A 23,279-nucleotide genomic window follows, 5' to 3' on the forward strand; every position below is an offset into this window, starting at 1 on the left:
GTGTGCGCTAAATTCTGACTCTAGACTCTTCACAGCCAATCATAGCTAAGTCAACACTTACTCACAGATTGTTGACTCTGGCTATATTTGGCTGCCAGAAATATATCTCTTTCGATCAAAAAACATATAACTCTGTGACATTTAAAATGTCACAACTGATCTGTCAAACTCATGTCATAATTTCTTGATGTGGAAATAAGAGTATCTGGCCATATAGCAGATGAGGTGGTTTTATTTATTTTTATGCCGTGGCTCCGCAGGAGGCTCGCCATCTATGAGGTGTGTGTGTTTGTGTGTGCGTGTGTGCGCGCACGCGTGTATTTGTGTCCGGAGCTAATTTTACAAACCGATTGACCAACCAACGCCATACTTTTTCTGTGACCAATTTACCTGGCAGGATGGTCCTGTACAGGAAGGCAAAGTGCTTGAGGAGCCAGGGATGGTCAAAGTGACCGATGGAGAAGTGGCGCTGGGCCAGGAACATGTACTGGAACAGGGAGCGAGTGGTGTAGGTCCCGTAGGCCACGCCCTCGTACAGCGAGCCGTCCGTCACGTCCTGCAGGAGAACCATGGACTTCTCCATGATGGCGAGCACCTGCTTGGTCCACAGGTAGGCCTCCTGAAGGTAGCCTGGAATACAAGAGACACACATGGTGGCAGAGTTTTACTTAAGTAAAAGTATCAATCCTGCAATGTTAGAAATACTAGTCCGGAATTCAAAATTCAACATCCCATTTCACAAGTTTTCGAATGAATAATTTTTTTTTGAAAATAGACGATCTACAAGCTCACAATGCGTCGCATCGCGACGCATTGTGACGCATTGTGAGCTTGTAGATCGGCTATTTTCAAATGGACGAAATGTTTATAGGGCTGAAGTGGGTAATGTGTGTGTTGTAATAATAATCAAAATCTACAAAGTAACTAGTAACTAAGGTTTTCAAATAATTGTATTTCAGTAAAAGTATAATATTTGCCGCTGAGATGTAGAGGAGTAGAAGTAAAAATATAGAAAATTGGAAATACTCCAGTAAAGTATAAATACCGTACTTAGTTACTTTACACCACTGCGTGGTGGTAGGTTTAATGAAGGTATGGAGCTGAAACAAAGTGGTGATGATTGTTCCTATACTTCCATCTATCTCTTGCAATGTTGTTAAATTAGTATATTTTTCACTTTGTCGAGTGTGCATTCTCTTTGTGACCTTGACCACTTTCAAACTGGCATCCCTATTTTGGACATGTCATTATAAGACCCTCTGACACTGTTTTGTCCAGGAAACAGACATCAATGAAACACAAAAGTTACACACAAACAACAACTGTACCAAAAACACTAAAACAATTCTTCACACAAAACTGAGATCTTCAGTAATCCTCTTTGCTAGCAGGGGGCCTTATAAATACTTAGATTAGTAAGGATTTGCTCACACTGTAACTCGAAGTGAAAGAGACCTTGCATTGCATTTACTTCCTCTCGAGCCTCCTGAAAGATTATATGTACTTATATCATGCTGCAATACGAGGGGCCTCAGCATGTGTATGTGTTATTGTATGTCAACTATGGTTGTTCTCGTTCATTTTAAAAACCAGCATAGCAAGAAACAACAATGATTTCTTGGTCTGTTAGCTTAAGGAGAGGTTTGAACAAGACAGTGTGTCTGTCTTTCTCTCCCTCTCCCTGACTCTCTCTCTCTCTCTCTGTCTCTCACTGGATCACACACACACACACACACACACACACACACACACACACACACACACACACACACACACACACACACACACACACACACACACACACACACACACACACACACACACACACACACACACACACACACACACACACACACACAGAGTTTACTATGAGAACAAGTGACCACCACATAAACACTCCGGCCACAGTTCATTGAGGAATCCCCGGTGCCATCAATGGTGGCACCGGCACCCTCCCATGATGCATCTGAGCACGGCCAATGTAAACGGTCAAATCGTCAGTGTTAATTTAACCACTTTCAACCTGACACCCCTATTTTGGGCATGTCATTAGGCCTATAGGTATGTGTTTAAAATATCTAATAAAATAAATATATATATATGTATTTTTCTTTTATTGGTTAAAAAAATAAGAAAATAGGGGTGACTCAGTGTCCAAGTGCTTTAACTTAGTGTTACAAACGTGCCCAAAATTGACTGATTTGCAGCCATTCTTTTACACTCTCAGAGTTCAATTAAACGCTGAGGATTTTACTGTGTCGTGGTTCACGCCAGTGTTTGCTCTGGGCTCGGGGACTCCCCCAGTGGCCGGCACAGAGCAGGTATTTATTTACTAGCGTCAAACAGGAACCACCGGCATACAAAGAGCAGCATTTTACACAAACAGTGCATGTCTGGCACGCTTGTGGCACTCTCACACTGCAAAGTTCCTCACTGAGGAGAAACACAGTCATAGAGACTGTTCTGGTCATTTCTTCTTATTTAGAAGAGATAAGCCTCTAAGTACTAGTACAATAAGGAGGGTTGCATTTGCTGAGAGGGATCTTTTTTTTTTATCACCAGTGGGGATATGTTTTATCCCTGTTTCTGGAGTTTTTTCTCACAATTGCTACTTTATATCTCAGAAGTATGATATTTTTCTACCAACTTTATATGTCTAAAATGAGTCACCATATTGTGGGTCATACTAATTGCCCAAAAGTACCCAAAAATACCCAAAAGTACCCAAATGTACCCAAAAGTACCCAAAAGCATACCCAAAAGTACCCAAAAGTACCCAAAAGCATACCCAAAAGTACCCAAAAGTACCCAAAAGCATACCCAAATATACCCAAAAGTACCCAAAGGCATACCCAAAAGTACCCAAATGTACTCAAAAGTACCCAAAAGCATCCCCAAAGTACCCAAATGTACCCAAAAGTACCCAAAAGCATACCCAAATGTACCCAAAAGTACCCAAAGGCATACCCAAATGTACCCAAAAGCATACCCAAAAGTACCCAAATGTACCCAAAAGTACCCAAAAGCATACCCAAAAGTACCCAAATGTACTCAAAAGTACCCAAAAGCATCCCCAAAGTACCCAAATGTACCCAAAAGTACCCAAAAGCATACCCAAATGTACCCAAAGGCATACCCAAATGTACCCAAAAGCATACCCAAAAGTACCCAAATGTACCCAAAAGTACCCAAAAGCATACCCAAAAGTACTTAAATGTACCCAAAAGCACACCCAAAAGCATACCCAAATGTACCCAAAAGCATACCCAAAAGCATACCCAAAAGTAGATATATAGATGTAGATATATTTGCCCCTCAAATGCTGTAAGTTATAAATTATATAAGTTAAGTTATAAGTTATATTGTAAGTTTACTGTATATGCAGCGGTGGCCTTTACTATGTTTCACCCGTTTTAATTGAAACAGGCCTCTACCTCCCCCCTCTCCCTCGCACCGGGGCCCTCTCTCTCTCTCTCGCCCTGTCTCTCTCGCTCGTTCGTGGCCTCGCGCAGCGCTCTCCCACGCTGTTAAGTTACACCTATTTCCTGTTATTAATAACCTGGGTAAAATTTGGTGCATTGGGAGGTAAAGGGGAGACACTTTATTGTGAAGGGATGACAGGAAAAGGTGGTGTTGTTGCTGCGCGCGATATTGAACAGTCAAAACTATTTGTATCAATACGAGTTAATATATGCCACAGACACTTTCGAACGAGAGGGCGATGCAAAAGCAAGACGTTAATCGTAAAGGTGAACCCTGGAAGCAATGTACACTAACATTACCACTTGAACTGAAAAGCTCTGAGGAAACTGTACAATGATCACAAATGCTTTAATCAACTTTCTCGAACAACCTGTGAGTAGCCTCTTTATTGCCTGAACTCCACCATGGGCAGCTATAGATAGAAGATAGCTAAAACAATTCACTCACATTAAATTAACATTACAAGACAAATTCAAAATAATCAGGTGATTCATTTAGATGAGCCCTGATTTAATTGGATCTACATCCTGTTTACTCCACATGATATTAGACTGTTTCTGTCATGCACAAATAAACAGTTTTATTAGAATATGACAAGCTACTCGCGGCACTTCTGTTATCAAATAAATGGGCAAAGAGATGATAGTCCATGAACACACCAAAACACATCACCGCAAGAGATTCACAGAGGGTCTACAAGTCTGCCACAAAGCCTGCCGTTCCAACAAGCAGTGGTGGAAAGTAACTAAGTAAATGTACTCAAGTATTGTACTTAAGTAAAATGTTGAGGTATTTTTACTTTACCTTGAGTACTTCCAATTTTCAGTACTTTTACTTCTACTCCGCTACATCTCAAAGGCAAATATTGTACTTTTTTTCTCCACTACAAGTGTTTGAAAACTTTAGTTACTAGTTACTTTGTATATTTTGATTATTATTATTATTATTATTATTATTATTATTATTATTATTATTATTATTATTGGGGGCACGTGGCCCTGGCGCAGTCGGTAGCGCTGTTGCCTCACAGCTAGAAGGTCCTGGGTTTGATTCCCGCCGAGGACACTGTGGGCACTAGGGGCGTGTCTTCTCCTCCGCGTCATCAGCATGTTCTCCCCATGTCTCTAGGGTAGTTAAAGGGACATTTCGCCGATTTTGCATTAAACCCCTATGTTTATCTAGGTCTAGGACCCATAAACATGATCCTGGTGTGTTTTTTGTGTTTTATCTGTATTTTTAGATTTGTATCCATATCCTCAGAGACTATGAGTCATTTGACTCATAGTCTCTTTATCTCACCTTATTTCCTGACTACAATGTAAACCACACCCCCACGCAGCCTCCCCTCCCCACAAGGAAGGGCAGTGCCCCAAAGCATTATGGTCATTGTAGTAATGCAGCAGTCCAGTCAAACCCCAGTCAAACACACAGACTTCTATATTTTTCTGGCCATAGGGTGCAAATTTCAAATTTTGCTACTGTTATCTACTACAAATATTATTAACATTGAGTGGCTGTAAGTTCTTCCAGGGGTGAAATACTCCTTTAATACCCTCACAAAAACATGGAGTAATCCTGGTCGCTATACCGCCTCCCCAATGACAGCAGGGGCGCCTGATGAAGTGGATGGGAACTGATTGGAATAACGTGTTCCTTCCACGCGCTACGTCCTACCGGGGAAACTCCCCCCTGTCAGGTGATAAGAAGGTCAGTTGGCTCTCATTCATTGAAGGAGGCATGAGCTCGGCCCTGGGCTCCCTAGGCTGGTGGGGGGAGTGTAGCGCCCAGGATCACTTAGAAAATTGGCACCGGGTGAAAAAGGGTTACAAAATTGTGGGATAAAAAAATAAGTTTATATTTTGATTATTATTACAAAACATACATTAACCACTTCAGCCCTATATACATTTCGGTAATTTGAAAATATGACCGAAATGTCAGATCTACAAGCTGGGTATGCTTTTGTGTACTTTTGGGTACATTTGGGTATGCTTTTGGGTACATTTGGGTATGCTTTTGGGTAGTTTTGGGTACATTTGGGTATGCTTTTTGGTAGTTTGGGGTACTTTTGGGTACATTTGGGTACTTTTGGGTATGCTTTAGGGTACTTTTGGGTACATTTGGGTATGCTTTTGGGTACTTTTGGGTACATTTGGGTATGCTTTTGGGTAGTTTTGGGTAGTTTTGGGTACATTTGGGTATGCTTTTGGGTAGTTTTGGGTACATTTGGGTACTTTTGGGTATGCTTTTGGGTAGTTTTGGGTAGTTTTGGGTACATTTGGGTATGCTTTTGGGTACTTTTGGGTATGCTTTTGGGTACATTTGGGTATGCTTTTGGGTATGCTTTTGGGTATGCTTTTGGGTACATTTGGGTATGCTTTTGGGTAGTTTTGGGTAGTTTTGGGTACATTTGGGTACTTTTGGGTATGCTTTTGGGTACTTTAGGGTACTTTTCGGTACATTTGAGTAGTTTTGGGTATGCTTTTGGGTAGTTTTGGGTAGTTTTGGGTACATTTGGGTATGCTTTTGGGTACTTTTGGGTACATTTGGGTACTTTTGGGTACTTTTGGGTACTTTTGGGTATGCTTTTGGGTACTTTTGGGTACTTTTGGGTATGCTTTTGGGTACTTTTGGGTACATTTGGGTACTATTGGGTATTTTTGGGTACTTTTGGGTAATTAGTATGACCCATTGTGACTGTCTCACAAGTTTGAGTTAAATAAAAAGTAAAAAAAAAGAGAAGAATAATTCTGGTCTTTTTAAAAAATAGCTCTATGTAAGGAATAAACCCAAGTACAAGAATTTAGGAGCGTTGTTATACTCGTACATCTGTGAACACCACTCTCAGCCAGCCCAGATGCTCCAGGAATCTGCTTACATGTTGTATTTACCTAAACTGGCTCAGCTCAGCTGATGCCGTTTGATCCACTGACTTCTCCTCAATCACCAACATACCAAGCAACCACTTTGTAATGAGCACACGGATACACATCGGCCCACACTAAACGGAAAACGGCATACCAGACACCCTGCGTCACGTATGCTACAGTAACAGTACGGGTCTCAGCTCTAATTTCCTCTGTTCTCTCCCCCTAGGCCTAATGATGTGGCTAGTTTGCCTAATGACTAACAGAGGGGATAATACTGCTGTCGCACTGAGGCAGGCCGGCTAAGAACCTTCTCCCATGCTGCTTATCCAGGGCTGCAGCCTTTTGGAGACCCTGAACTCAGCCATCAGCACACATTAGCGGTCAGCACTTTGAGCATTAAATTACTCCTCAGAACACAGCTACCCCCGGCAGTCCAGAGGAATGTGAAAGGTCAGGGAGGATTTTGTGTTTTCCACCAAAGCTCCTCTCCTCTTTTGCCTTCTGTCTACAAGTTTGGTCACGGATCAAAATGAGACATGCCAAGATTTGTTGACCACTGGACACGCCATACTCGGTTGTAGAGTAAGCTTAGTAAACACGCTCGCGTTTGCACTTTTGTACTCCATAAATGTATAAGCTTTACCCACTAACTTGCAGAGTATAGTGTTCCAAATGTTCTGAAAATAGCAGATCTACGAGCGCACATGCAATGCGTCACTTTGTGAGCTTGAACATCGGCCACGCGACACCGTCATATGATGAAGCCTTATGAAGGCTTAATTAAGTGTTTAAATGGACAACCTGCTTATGTCAAATGGACTGCGCATAACGTCATGTTTTAGTTTGAGTCATCACAGTAAGGCTTGAAATTACAGCACCGTAATTTCTGTAACTGGCAACTGCAGTAGGCTACAATTATTGGAAGCTAAATATATGGTAACTTAAGCAGTACATACAATGTGCAAATGCAAAGACAAATCTTCCTTCTATATGAATTATGTTTTTCAAGCTGTAACCAAATCCAATAATCTGTTTTGCTTCCTGACCATTTGCACTCCAATTATTCTGGAGAGTCCTAGACCACCGATTACCCATGTTTCGAATATTTTGTAAAAAAAAAAAAATTAAATCTTCTTCAAATCAATTTGAAAAAGATTTGATTAAAATGTTAGAACATTTCACTTAACACTTATAAGCAAAACAAATGAATACAAAATAAATAAATTGGACTGAATTTGACCACAGCTGACCCAAAAATCGGGTCAGCTGTTTTTGAATGTTATTAAAAACGTTTGAAATGTCTGCCTATAATGACAGCCCAAAATGGAGATGCCAGATTGAGAGTCATATACTACATACTTCACTTTCCGTATTGAAGCCTCTCGAAGCAGTCTACCACATTGCTTTACGTTTCAATACTCACACTTGCTTTCACACTCATCACTGTATTTTATATGAAAAACTGGGCTGGCCTTCTCTCGCCGTTCGTAGAGAGCAACATTGTGTTTTATGTATTCATAAGGCCCTGTGTGGCAAGCTCCCGCATTGTATTTATGTTCATTTTTATAACAAAAAACTACGGGATATCAAACACGCTCACAGACACACATTAGACTTATATCACTTCATCTTTTATGCCCCAGACCAATGGAACAAACTCCAGGACTCTCTGAAACTGGATCAATCGGTCTCTATAGAGACATTTAGGGTACTGCTTGAGGATACATTACATAAGGACTGCAACTGCTTTGTGTAAGCCCTTATATATCTGCATTATGATGTTTTTTTGTTGTTTGTTATGGCACTTCATTTAAAATGTTAAAGAGAGCTTGCTCTCAATGGTCCTCCCTGAATAAATAGTCGTTAAAATGTGGACACATCGGCTGCATTAACCCATTAAAACCGGGAACGCATCTGTGTAACCACTTTAACCATAATTTTATACTTTGGCTATTCAAAAATAGCAGATATACAAGCTCATAGTGCGGCACTGAGTGCCGCGCGATGAGCTTGTAGATCTGCTATTTTAGAAAAATCGTGAAAATTTGTGCAAATCTTTAAACATTTTTAACTCAAATCTTTGCTTCTGGGGGTCCCTGCCTGGAGCAAAATATTTTGAGATGGGGGTCCGCGGCCCAAATACATATAAATTTGGAGGTCTTTGACATGAAAACGTTTGAGAACCCACTGATTTCACAACATACGTTTTTCAGAAAACTGTTCTAAGATTTAGAGGACATTTTGTACAATCGGAACCTTCAGGCCTTAATGGGTTAATTGCCAATAGTGATGTAAAAACGTCCCAATATCATGGTCAGGCTCTACTGCACACAGCTATGTCCAATTAAAGCATCTCAGCCTCCAAGCAGCAAAGCGACACGCAGACACCACCTGCATCTGGAATGCAATTATCCTTTTAAGCTGCTTGCCGTTCTCTTATCTTAGTTATCTGATCCTCTCTCCTTCCTTGAGGGGCTTTCCATGAACTAAAGCATATATAGTCACACTTTGCTACATGATACAGCATATGTACACAAGGCGTGCCTCATAGTAACTACTTAAAAGCTGTAATCCATGACTTTTCGTTGATATTTTAACCTGTATGGTAGAGTATGTTGATACAATATAACCAGCACAGCTGTGGTAGTTGGAGGTGGTCTCCCTGTTCTTCTATTGGGAAATGTATTATGCTGTGTTCGGTTAGGACCACAACTGGTTGACAAGTGGTATTACATGAACATCAAAATGCCCAGACAGGCTCTCCATTGTAGCACAACAGCAGAAAATGTGGCACTTGCGTGGGGGACCAGGGTTCAAATCCATTACACTTGCGGATTGCAGCTTTAAGCTGTGTCAAAAAAAATCTCTTAAAAAAACATTAAAAAGAAATACAATTCTAAATTGATTATTGTGAGGTTGTAGAGCTATTTATGAACATTCTATTTTGACAATCCTCGCCTATGATGACATGCCCAAAACAATGAAGCCAGGGTTAAAGTGGATAATGTTTATGAGAATGTTGTTTCTCGTTCATCAGGTCCTTGTTTAGTTTGTTCTCGTGTGTCACTTTGTTCTGCGTCAAAGCCACCGCATTGGCAAAATAACGTGATTCTGGTAACTTTTGTTTGTCTGACGTGAAGAAAAACAAAGAAGAAGAAAAAAGTAGAAGTCAGTCTGGAATTTCTGTGCATAAACATAACACTAATGAATTAAAGTCTACCATGTTACCCAGTCATATGTCTACAGTGAAAGATAACTGCTGAAGAAGCCACAGGTCTGAAATGAAGCCACTGTATATTCTATATTTGAGCTTTATGTGGCAAACTTCCATCTATTCCCATCTCAACAGAATAACATTTACACGTAATGTCATACCCCGGCAACAGAAACTAATGATAATAGTGCAGGCGAGTGACTCGCAGTTAAACCTCCAACGGTGTTAACCACTTTAAACACTACAGTATTATATTTCATTAACCGGGGTCCCCTTGGGTATTGGTTCTCAAAGTGGGGTCCGGGGACCCCCAGGGGTCCTTGGTGGGGTACCAGGGGGTCCCCAGCAAAATTACTTAATAAAGCGTCACAAAAATGTTAAGCCCTTTATCCATATTTTATACTTTGGGTATTAAAAAATAGCAGATATACAAGCTTGTAGATCTGCTATTTTTTTGCAAATGAGCTTGTATCTGCTAATTTTTTTTTATTGCAAAACGACATTTTGAACTCAAATCTTTGCTTCTGGGGGTCCCTGGCACAACATATTTTCAGGTGGGGGTCCGCGGCCAAATTCATATCATTATGGGGGTCCTTGACACGAAAACGTTTGAGAACCACTGCCCTAGGGGTCTATACTTGGTCCCCTCCTTGAATAGCCGATCTACAAGCTCACAATGTGTCGCGTTTGCAACACGTTGTGAGCTATTTATTCCACCAAATGTTCGCCTATTTTAGTAGAATGTTCACCTACAGTATAAATGACATGCCCTGAACAGGGATGTTCATGTGCTTAAAAGAGATGCGTGACTACGGCTGCTAAAACCAAGTGATGTTTTGGAGCACTTGCGAATAAGTCACAAAATCTTTAAAGAAGCTATTTGTCACTCCCGGTCACCATAAAACGATCATCCCAGCATGATGCAGTCTAGTAAAAAAGCACACATTTCAACTAAATAGAACCCGGCAAGAACTGGCCACGCCACAATGTCCCTTTTCCAGGTAACCAAAGACATTAATGGGCTGGAACAAACTCCCTTTTTCCTTGGCTTGAGAGACAAACAAGTTGAAATGAACCAAGGGAAAAAGAGGGTGAGCCATAATAACTCCTCCTGTGAGTGTGTGCTAGTCTGGAACCTTCACCACTTTGTTCCTCTGTCCTCAACCCTCCACAAAGCACAGCCACGGCGACCCCCCCCCCCCCCCCCCCCCCAAAAGGCCAGCTGTCGTTCAGCTCACCTCAGCCTGGTGTCTTTTGTACTCCAAAAGTTAAATCCCACCAGTAAACAAACCAAGCTGTGCTGGCGATCACCTCCACATGGCCTGTCCCCCCCCCTCCCTCCCTCCCCTCACACAAACTATTTCCATCAGGATATTGATGTTAAAAAAATAAGAAAGAAAAAGAAAAGGAGCTACGTGGTATTTCGAATAAACAGGAAATAATCATTGGCGCCTGCAGCATTGCAGTCTCGACGCCTCTCAAAAAAGGAAATGCTGGGAGTTAAAAATAGACACAGACGACAAAAGAAAAAAAGGAAACATAAAATAAACAAATGCTTTAAAATCATGTGGCGAGTCTCAGCTGAATAAACAATTACCCAGGATCAATGCAAGGTATAGACCAAAAGCTGTGGGAGATAACCGCAGGCAGACTGAACTGAAATCCTTATTAAGTCCCGTAAGACAGCAGGCTTACAAGTTGCACCATAACCATCTTTCATTCTGAGATATACTGTAATCTGTAGGTAGGACTTAACCATTCACTGAAGATGCAAGGAAGCAGAGAATGTGATCAACAAAATTGTCTGAGACAGCTCTCTGAGTAATGTTAACCACTTAAAGGAGGGTATAGAAAATAAGTAATTTTTGGGGTGAACTACTCCTTTAAACCTTATATACTCTGTTAACCGGGTTCTCCCAGGGGTCTATAGTTGGTCCCCTCCTTTTTCCCCTCTCTACACCAAATCTCTTCAGAAAATAGCCAACAGTGCCATCGCCTATTTTCGCAGAATGTTCACCTATTTTCACCAAATGTTTGCCTGTTATGACATGCCCAGAATAGGGACGCTAGGGTTCATATATGGTTAATAAGAGGAGCAGGTAACAAAAGAAGAACGGCGGTTATTTCATTGCGCTGTGCTGGTACCCACCTTGAGTCATGTATACCAGGCTGCCGGTCAAGAGAGCCACACAGTTGGTGGGCTGGTGGTTGTGCAGGTACTGGAACCCCCAGCCACGCACGTAGGACTTCTCGTACATGAGGCGCGACGCGTTGCCGATCACCTGGAGGAAGCGTTCCTGCTGACCCTTGTTGAGGTACTCGTACAGGAAGTCGTAGGCAGTCGCGAAACCAACCAAAGAGTGTGCCAATGGAACTTCATCCCAGGGAGCATCTTTGACCAACCTGTAAGAGAAAGGAGGGCAGTTGGATCAATAAAAAAACGAAGATTAGCAGTTAAGTGATTTGTAAACTGTAAAATCCTGAGCGTTTAAAGCTGCAATCCATAACCTTTTTACTAGTGAATAATACAATGTTGTTTTAACTAGGCATATAACGATTCACTCAACTCACGCTTTTTACAATTATTTTATTATACCAGGTTGACAAGAGGCATTGCCTCTGTCTTAGCTCAGCAGTAGAAGTTTTGGCACTTGCGTTGGGAGACCTGGGCTCAAAATCAGGCAGGACATAAATCTTAAGGATTGCAGGTTTAATTTGCATTTCATAAATGCATACATTAACACTGAGGATTTTACTGTGTGTCTATTGCAATATCAATTTAATAATGAAAACCAAGATTGTAGAATGAAACCGATATCTCAATTTAGGGAATGTGGTAAATTAATTGGATGTTAAATATAAAACAGACGTATGGAATACTAACAATAAGAAGCAATAATCAGCGCAGGAACAGCAGAACAAAATAAAGCTAATCAACGATTTGCCCGTAACATGCTAGACAATGTCACGTCATGAAAAACTACCACTGATAAACTTCCTGTGTAACGCATTAACATGTCTGTTCCCTTTGGTACAAAAACACAGGCGTTAAGTAGCATTTTAACCGTGCATTTATTGAATCTACACCAAGTCCTGCTGTTTAAAGAGCCATACAAAATTGTAGCCGGTGCAATATGCGGCATGTAAGAATGCTGACTTCCTTGTATTTTTGCAAGAGCAACCTGTTGTAAAGCAGTAAACGGTGTTTGTTGAAGGCTCTGAAGGTAATTATAGAGAAATTAACTTCAGATGTGATGATGAGGCATCTAAAGGCTGTGTTTAAACAGCCATAAGTACGCTGGCCTTTGCGTCTCATCTCACCTCTAACGGTTATTCCCCTCACGTTTTTGTTGTACACAAATACAAATCAAGGTGCGGCCTAATGTGTAAACTGTGCTTACGCACAGACATTAACTCTAAACATTCTCCATCAACTGCCAGCTTTAAAACGCATGTTTACATATCTGTGATATGTTGTGTGCACTGCGGCAGGATGAGGTGCTTCCTCCTACTAATGCCTCCTGAGTTATGATGTATTTAAATACTAATTAAGCTCAAATATGTAGACTACACTTACATGCAGACTTCAGCAGAATTCATCCAACTGGTTGCTATTCGCTAATACGTTTAGCACTGACAGTTATTTTATCACTACATTATAATATTATGACATTCAAAAATACAAATTGAGATGAAGTATTCTAACTTTAATTACATTTACAGTCTCAATTCCAAACTTTCCCTGCCAACTGCCACCTTCCTTCCTTTGCATTTAACTGCGCCAATAAAGATACGCTCCTGGATGTAGCCAATGTGTCATTTCCATATGTCAACAAGCTGGGTGGTTCATTTGAAATTAGGCAAATTTCCTTTAAAGAGGAATATATAATTATCAAAGGGGATAAAAAGAATCCTTACATTGCCCCATATCCACCCCAAAAAAACGGCACACCACCATTAGATGCCAGACTTTGGTTGCTACATTAATCTCGTATGCACTGGAAAAGCAGGTCTGAAGAGAAATTCCACGTCACTGCAGCAGTGTATAGTGAATTACGCCAAAGCACACACGATCTCACTTCTGTATGTTTACACAGGAACTGTGTAAAAAAAATGAACTGGGGACCTAGAATGCCACAAACTGGAGTTTTCCCCGTCGGAATATGGTTACCCTCCACAAGTTGTCGGAGACATAATTTAAGGTCAGGGATACCACAGCGGCCCGAATCCTGGAGCCACTGAGGAGGAACCGTGCGAGGTTCAGTGACCATAATAAAAGTGTGGCGAAGGGGAGAAGTCACAGCGTGTTCTTTAAGACGTGAAAACACATGCTCAGTGGCTTCTCGTTCCTCAGCTGTGGGGAAGACGTCGATATTGTGGAAAAAATGGTCTTGTAAACGGTGTTAATACCATGGTGTCTACAGTATGTAACCCCAAAGAAATAATCCTTTGGGAGAAAAAAAAATCTCCTCTTAAAAGGGTGAAGGTTGCAGAACGGTGGAGTAAAACAGAGTTGGTAGAGTAAAACTCTCCAAAATCAGCTGCAGCTTTTAATAGCTGTGTGTCAGTGACCCCGTCAAGCACTGATTTCTTTAGCATGAGAATGTGTATGTTATAGAAGCATTTAAGGCTGTAATAGAGAAAGTTGGGATGGACAAAGGAATGTGATCCTGTGATCCTTTCCTTAGCCACTTGGCCGAATGTCTGCCGACAAATGTTCGCTATTATGACATGTCCAGAAAAGGGACGCTAGGATTCATGTAGTAAAAGTATCTCTTTGTTATTGTTATTGCGGCTTCAATGTCGAGGAACCAAAACCATATCATTTTACTCGTCTGCTCGTGTATGAGATGCAACGATAGAAATCTTGAATCTGTGCGAGCACTGCACACTCACTACTAGACACAGTTCAAACATGACAGCTTTGCATCAAGATCTTAGATTTCTAGATTAGACACTTGCACAGTACGTGACATAACTTCAGGCCCTGCTGCAAGAGATCAAAGCTGTGCATCGTGGGATAATATGCTATATTTATTTTTACATAGTTTTTGATGTTTGCTTAGTGTCATTGTTGTTCTCTTTTAGATCTCACTATAAAGGAAATGAGGCAGAGCCCTTTGAGAAGCAGATGAGCACTGAGGTTCTTGGAGAAACAATACCAAGTCACACACACACACACAGCCATCACAGTCTGTGATGATGGGCGGCTGGAAATATTCTGCATCAGGAGTCTCGATCTTAGATTTCTAGTTTAGACACTTACGTGACTTAAAGTTGTACAATGCAAATTCACAACTAACGATTTTTAGCAACCTCTGCTGGTCACTACCGTCACTGCATACAATTTCCGTGGTCCTCGATTACCCAGAATTCCATTCGTTTTCACCGGAAGCCGGAAGCGTTTCAAATAGCGTCATTTTAATTGTTTTATACTATCTGCGGATCGTTTCTCTTAGCCAGTGGAGCATTAGTTACCATGAGCTGTGCTTTCTTTTTCTGTTATTTTTCGATCTTCTAATCCTACATTCTCTTAAAATCAGCGTGAGGTTCCTTTTTGTTATTTGCGCGATAGTTCCTGGCCAAACAGGAAACCGTTGCGGTAGTTCCTGGCCAAACAGGAAACCAGTGCATTTCCACCTCCGTTTTCCGGCCAGATGACGTCATTTCCCCGGGAAAGTCCCCCCAGTCCACGTTCAATATAAAATATATAAAGAAAAGGCTTCCGGGGGTGAAATTCATGGAGTGGGTGTTGTGAAACTTTTGCCACTCACAAAAGATATACAATTTAACTTTAGTTTTGTTGAAAACGTTACCTAGTATGCCTTTAACTACAGGCCCCACTGCAAGAGATCAAAGCTGTGTTTCATGCTAGTGATATTCTATTTTGGCTGTACAGAGGGTTTAAGAAGAAGGGGTTGATGTTCTATCAGTTCCTCGTAGAGTTGCTGGTCGTTTCTCACACTTTATATCTTTTGTCAGACTGTGACTCTTGACTGGCGTCCTGGCATAACTGCCAGCTTCCGCTAACACTGTCCCGTAACCGAAAGTTCACAGGTTCGACCCCTAAAGCTGCCAAATGTGAACACACCAGCATTCATCACTGTCAAAGGGTCCTACAGAGCGAGATGCCGAACCACTTTCTCATGTGTTCTAAGACACATGAAAGGACCCCCAGGGGTCCTTGAGGGGGTTCCAGGGGCCCCCCAGCTAAATGATTGATAGTTAGGAAACACATGGAAACTTAAGGGTCTGCAACTCAGAGGCTGTACATTACAAATGTAACCAAATGGACCCTTACTGGTCCATTTGGTTATATTTGTACAGTCTCTGAGTTAAAGGTAGGGTAAGTGTTGTTCCTTTGTTAAAATAAGTGTCAAATAACTACATGATAGTAATCATTGCTGCTTACATTAACATTGCTTTTTCATTGAGTGTTCAGTAACAGGCAGCTCTTGAATAAACAGAAAAATGCATTTTCAGGTGCTGTATGAGTTCTATCAGGAGATAGAACTCATACAGGATACATAAGTGGAAGTGTAACAATATAAATAAGTGGAAGTGTAACAATATAAAATTGAAGCTGACAAATGGGTACTCTCTCCCGATTGGTTGGACATTTGCAACCCACCTGAGAATATATGTTTTGTTTATTAAAGAGCTGGAGAGATGGGAGGACCCCTGTTACTGAACAAACACTCTAGAGCATAGGCTACTATCAGAATATAGAGCTTTAACAAAAAACTTTTTGTTTTGACTAAAATACATCACTTGCCCTACATTTAAATCAACACTGTATTTTACTGTGCAGATTGAGATCCGTGACCTAATCCATATCAAACTGGAGGGGCCTTGAAAATGAAAAAAGGTCGAGAATCACTGCTCTCTAAGCAGTCGCTTAGCATCAGCTAAACACCCAAAATTTCAAAATGCAAATGTATAATGACATTACCCAGCCAGAGTCCTCTGGGATCTCCTCCCTGGTCAGCTAAACTGCGGTCACAAACCCCAGATGGGCGCCATCGCAGCGCCGTGAGCCACTCCAGCTCAACATCTGAACATTTCATTTCCTTTTAACAGGGTCATGTTCAGGAATGAATTTGAACAGCTGTTATACATATTTCCTGGACCACAGGCCTGTCGGACCACAATGCGCTACCCCTGCCCCTCCCCCCTCCCCTCTCCCCCCTCCCCCTCTGCTCTTATGTGCTGCAGCCAGCCACACAGAAAAATGATAATAATGCATTGAAAGGCACATGGATTGGCTGGAAGGAGGAGGGATCAACATAAGTGGTGTAAAGTAACTATAAGTACGTTTACTCTCAAGTACTGTACTTAAGTACAAATTTGAGTGTTTTTTTTACTTTACTGGAGTAAAGTACAATTTTCAGTACTTTTACTTCTACTCCATTACATCTCAGAGGCAAAAATTGTACTTTTGTACTGCACTACAATTATTTGTTTCTAGTTACTTTGTAGATTTTGATTATTATTACAAAACATACCTACATTACCCACTTCAGCCCTATATACATTTTGGCCATTTGAAAATAGCCGATCTACAAGTTCACAATGCGTTGCGAATCGCGATGCGTGTGATCTGCTATTTTACCAATACTTTTTACTTTTACTTTGAATTCCGGACTTTTACTCGTAACAGAGTATTAGTTTTGTTCAAGTTGCTTGATTCAGTATTTATATATTTGAAATTATGAAAAAACAAAAATAATAATATATTTTTTTTTAATTAAATATAGATAAAAGTAATTGAAAAAAAAAAACGGTCTCCTCACGTATTAGAAGGACAATATCAGTCACCAGATTAAGTAGAACCAAGAACGGGTTTTCAATGAATCTGTCATGGTTAAAATAGAGTTTGAAGTTACAATGGGTTTCGCTTCCATATCGGAGGGGGGCGTGTCTGATAAAATGAATAATACATATCTAAATACTGAATCAAGCAACTTAAAAACTGTCTGGTTCAGGACGTTAAAATGACCCCAAACATGTTTGAAAGTGAAATATCCCTTTAAGCACTATACAGTACACTGTCATATGAAAAATACTAAATAGCCAAAATAGCCCATTTACAAGCTCACATGCATATTATGTGAGCTTCTAGATCAGCAATTTTTGCTGTTTTTGAAAATCTTGAAATGTTTAGGTTGAAAGTGGTCAAGATGTTGAACTGTTAGGCTACCACTGTTGAACCGCTAAATGGGCTTTATGGATGGATGGATGGATGGATGGATAAATAAATAGGCCTGGACCACTGGAGTAGCGGTCCAGGCACCTAGGCTTCAAAGTAGCCTGACAGTGTGTCACGCGGGTTCGAGTCCCGATCCCGACGGTCTTTGCTGCATGCCACTCCCCATCTCTCTCCCCATTTCCTGTCAACCTACTATCCAAACAATCAAGGCATAAAAAAGCCCAAAAATAAATCTTATAAATAAATAACAATTTGAAAATGTACCAACTAGGCTGAGCCGCCATCCTCTCCATGTAGTCCCGGGCGAGGTCCAGCGCCCCGGCGCGGTGCGGGTACAGCAGGCAGAACATGGACAGCACGCCCAGGTTGTTGCCGTACACCTCGTTCCAGCGGGCGCTGAACTCGGCGGGGCTCCAGGGCGGCAGGTACTCCTCGGGCCGCTCCAGCATGGTCTCGCCGGCCTCGCGGATCCTCCGGGCCATGTCCCGGTGCGTGCCCGCCGCCGCCGCCTGCAGCTCCTCCACGTCCGCCTGGCCGAAGTACAGCATGGGGTGGCCGTCGTAGTTCCCGCCCATGAAGGGGATGCCCCCGCTGGGGTCCACCTCCTCCTCCTCACCCCCCCCTGCCGTCCCCGCCCCCGCCGTCCCCGCCCCCGCCGTCCCCGCCGCCTCCGCCACCAGGGCGGGGGCCAGGGGTGGCAGCAGTAGCGGCAGCAGCAGCAGCAGGGGCCACAGCAGCGTTATGAGGAACACCGTGGGAGCCCCGCGGGTGTGGGTCCTCATAGTAACATCAGAAGGGAGGGGACCGTGGCATCGCCCGAAAGCAGCTCAGCTGAGAGGGGGGAGAGGGGGGGAGGGGAGAGAAGGATTTGAGTAAGCCAGCCCATATTATTCCCTCCACAGCGTTTTTTTCTTACAAAGACCCTGCATTCCTAGAATAATTAGATACAGCTGTAGTCGTCCTGATCATTTCTGACTTTACCGTACAGTTCCAGCACAAACATAAGAACTTATACTACCAGACAAATCACAGAAAAGTCCCCCAATACAGCAGGCCAGGCAGCATCTTGTACTGTACTGTACTGTACTGTACTGTACTGTACTGTACTGTACTGTACTGTACTGTACTGTACTGTACTGTACTGTACTGTACTGTACTGTACTGTACTGTACTGTACTGTACTGTACTGCCAGCGGCTGACTTATACAGATTTGAATGATTTATATTGTAAATCTTCATCTGCGTTACATTTTCTATTGTTACCAAGGAGTGTGTGTTTTAGGCCAAATGTACATTCTGCTTATCTACCTTCATGTACTATCTTTCTGTATATTCTCCCCAACTAAAATGTCCAAATACATATAAACACAGAGGAGATATAATAGTGTGCACAGCTTGTACCTATGTTTAGGCCAGGGGCCGGACATCAAGGCAAGAATCAAGGAGAAGAAGGTAAAACATCCACATTTTTGCCTGATGAAGACCTTTAAATAAAGTAAATTTTGGGAGCTTTAAACCAGTGTGCGGATGTGTTACCTTCTTCTCCCAAATACCTATTAACACAACTCTTGGAAACTATGATACTAACTTACTGTCTGCTGTCTGTGTTTTTTTTACCATGCACTCCCAGATGGCCAGACATATTGTCCTCAGCACCCTGGAGGTAATAAATGGCCCATTGCTAAAGTAACATTAGTCTGACTCTGGTCTGCTAAGTTGTTGGAGAGACGGTCTTTAAAGGAGCTACACCATGAATTTTAAAAAAAAATTGATATTTAATATCATATGGTGTATGTCCCTCAAACCTTTTTCAAAAGGTTTGAGCCTAAATCATCACTCAGATATACTCATACCAAGTCAATTGTCTCTGGCTTATACAGCACTTTCAGCTGCAATACCAAAACGTCCTCTTGTGCAGGGGGGGGCTACTGAGCAATTCTGTCTGTTAATAAAAAAAAATATTTAAAAAATTTATTTAAAAAAAAAGTATTTGTTCGTAGACCCCCACTTAGGGGGGGTAGAAAAAGTTTCGGAGCGATTCGGGCACTTTTCATTTAACATTGGGTTTGCCATCATTAATGTTTATGACATCATAAACATTTCCATTCTGAGATCGCCTGTTCAGACACGCCCATTCTGGAAATCCATGAAATGAGAAGGAATGACTGAATTTAAAAAAAAAACATTTTTTGGGGTACAAGAGACACTGGGGACCCCAAAAAATACAAAAAAAACAAGAAAAAAGTGATTTTCATGGTGTAGACCCTTTAAAAGAAAATGCTGCGCTTTACAGAAAGACAAAAGCTAACCTTCATCACCGCTCCGAACACAAGAGTATAAATTCCATGACCTTAGCGGAGAGCTCTTGGCAATGGCGTGGTGGAAAACCATTTGGTAGTGATTTAAAAGTTGTCTAGACTGAAGTCCATTTTTATGGCATGAGCTGAGCTGTCCTAGGGTTTATTGTGTAACTTTTTTTTTTTAATTAACGCCGGATAAACAAGAGCAATCTCGTCTCAGGAAATCATCTATTATACTTTCAGACCGCAAAGTTGATGCTGACATTTGACCTTCCGAGGCGAGACATTCCTGCCTGAGGGCACTGTGGTGGATCACACGAGGACAGTAACACAGTGGACCTTTGGCCAAAAGGAGCTAGTCAGGAAAACATATAGGCCAAGGCTCATGTCTTACTGGACTGGTGACTGCAGCCCATGAGAGGCTACTACCCCCCATTTCTCACACACTGAGCCCATAACTTCTTCTGAAAGTGGGATGGTCCATAACTGCTGCTTTCCGTTGAATAACGTGGTCATGAAGACAACCTAATGGCCTTTTGTTCTCTAAATCAACGTGGTAACAAAAATAAATAGGCTAACATGCAAATATACAGGGGTAGATAGATCATCAGAACTTCTGGGTGCTCCTGCAGGGCCTCCCCCCCAGAATGACAGTATAGCAGTGGTGACTAAGTAACTAAGTACATGTACTCAAGTACTGTACTTGAGTACAATGTTCAGGTACTTTTACTTTACTGGAGTACTTCCGATTTTCTATACTTTTACTTCTACTCCACTACATCTCAAGAGACAAATATTTTACTTTTACTCCACCACAATTATTTGAAAACTTTAGTTACTAGTTACTTTGTAGATTTGGATTATTATTACAAAACATACATTAATCACTTCAGCCCTATTTAAACTTAGGCTATTTGAAAATAGACGATCTATAAGCTCACAACGTGCTGCATCCCTTGTGAGCTTGTAGATCTGCCATTTGCAAAATATATGATAACTTGTGAAACAGGACATTCTGCATAATGAGTACTTTTATTTTGATGCCTAAACTTTTGTACTTTTACTCAAGTAAATTTCTATTACCGGACTTTTACTTGTAACAGTGTTTCTACATTGCAGTATTGATACTTTAACTTAAGTACAACATTTGAGTACTTCTTCCACCACTGCAGTGCATACAGCCACACTACAGGCCTTATTTTCAACCCAAAAAACTGATGGGTTTACCAATATTAAAACACTTACTGTAAGGCCTGTAATTTTAACTGTGAAAAGTGTCTCTCAGTGAGCAGTGGGCTGACCTAAATAGCGTTTTCCATGTCAACCACCAAATGGTTTTATGGTACCACTACTGCCCACATTATGGCAAACACACACACACACACGCACACGCACACGCACACGCACACACACACACACACACACACACACACACACACACACACACACACACACACACACACCTACTGTATGTACTGTTGTCCTGCGCTGCGGGTGGCACGATGCCCGTGCGCGCTTGGCACGGTGGCACCATAGGGGTGGCACCGAATCTTACCAAAAAAAAAGAATATAAAAGTTGTAGGCCTACAGCTTCAATCTTGAGTCTGACCCTTGACATGAAAAAGTTCTCAAACTTTTTCATGTCAAGGACCCCCAAAATGATATGTATTTGGCTGCGGACCCCCCCATCTCACAAATATTTTGTGCCAGGGATTTTTTCAATAATAGCAGATATACAAGCTCATAGCGCGGCACCGAGTGCCGCGCTATGAGCTTGTATATCTGCTATTTTTGAATAGCCAAAGAATAAACAACTTTAAAAAAAAAAAAAAAAACGGTCAAAACTTTATTTTCTTATTTCTTTTTAGACAAACACATTACGCATCTGACGCGCTGTAGCCTATATAGACGTTTTAAAAGCTGTGATTTGATCTATAAACCCCCGTTTGCTGTCTTCACTTTTTTCCAATCATCGACAATCGATAAAGCCGAATAACATGCACAAAAGCAGCCTTGTTCTTTTCTATCAACGAAAAAGGCTTAAAGCAATAAAAAATAAAATCCGTTTAAGCTTTTACCTGTCAAACCCGGCAGTCACGATTGAATCGGTATTCCAGTCCTCACACGACGAGTCATTTCTGCTGCTCCAACAAAAGTCTAAACTTTTGCTACTTGTGATGATCAGGGGTAATTGAAAAAGGTTTTCTCTCTTTCTTTTTAGGAGCGAGAAGGAGAAGTTTCAGATGGCAGGAAAAGAATGTGAGTGTGGAGAGCAGCGAGCGTCATGCTGAATGAGGAGGGGCAGAAAGAAGGGGAAAGTGGCTTAAAGGAGACCTAATACATTAAGTGGGCTGTGCAGGGCTGCCCTCCCACAAGCTTCACAGGTACTCCTTACTTTACAGAAGTGGTTCTCAAACTTTTTCATGTCAAGGACCCCCAAAATGATATGTATTGATTTGACTGCGGACCCCCCCCCCCATCTCAGAAATATTTAGTGCCAGGGATTAAAAAAAAATAGCAGATCTACAAGGACCCCCAAAATGATATGTATTTGGCTGCGGACCCCCATCTCACAAATATTTTGTGGCAGGGATTTTTCAAAAATAGCAGATCTACAAGCTCATAGTGCACTCGTGCTGCGCTATTTTTGAATACTCAAAGTCGAAAATATGGTTAAAGTGGCTAAAATCATTGTGACGCTATATTAACTAATTTTGCTGGGGACCCCCTGGTACCACCCCAAGGACCCCCGGACCCCACTTTGAGAACCAATAACAGTATGAAGGCACATGTGCTGCATTAGCATTACCTTGAAACTTACAGCATTCATGCAGAGTCACATGAGTTTCATATTTGCAGTGGTGGAAAAAGTACTCACATTGCAATGCAGAAATACTCTGTTATTTTAGTAATAGTAATAGTACGGAATTACACTTTTACTTGAGTAAAAGTACAGAAGTATTGGTATCAAAATGTACTTAAAAGTACCAAAAGTAGAAAGTACTCATTGTGCAGAATGTCCCATTTCACAAGTTTTCAAATGTATACAAATCTTTTGAAAATAGCAGATCTACAATCGCGACGCATTGTGAGCTTGTAGAAAATGTATATATTTAGTAAAAGTACAATATTTGCCTCCGAGATGCAGTGGAGTAAAAGTAGAAGTATAAAAAATTGGAAATACTCCAGTAAAGTAAAAGTAC

The 23,279-nt window shown here is 41.5% G+C and overlaps 1 protein-coding gene across 1 annotated transcript in view; it reads right to left on the reverse strand.

Moving 5' to 3' along the window:
• Positions 1–22,330, reverse strand: part of dse (dermatan sulfate epimerase) — a 27,715-nt gene extending 5,385 nt beyond the window's left edge. The window contains exons 1-4 of the mRNA XM_080452320.1: positions 22,155–22,330; positions 18,041–18,607; positions 11,717–11,970; positions 391–630 (exon numbers count right to left, since the gene is read on the reverse strand). Of these exons, the coding sequence (XP_080308446.1) occupies positions 391–630; positions 11,717–11,970; positions 18,041–18,558 (1,012 nt within the window). The 5' untranslated portion in view covers positions 18,559–18,607; positions 22,155–22,330. The remainder of the gene's footprint in view (positions 1–390; positions 631–11,716; positions 11,971–18,040; positions 18,608–22,154) is intronic.
• Between the last annotated feature and the right edge of the window lie 949 nt (positions 22,331–23,279).

This window comes from Gymnoscopelus braueri, assembly GCF_963280865.1.
Source record: "Gymnoscopelus braueri genome assembly, chromosome: 16".
Classification (NCBI taxonomy): Eukaryota; Metazoa; Chordata; class Actinopteri; order Myctophiformes; family Myctophidae; genus Gymnoscopelus; species Gymnoscopelus braueri.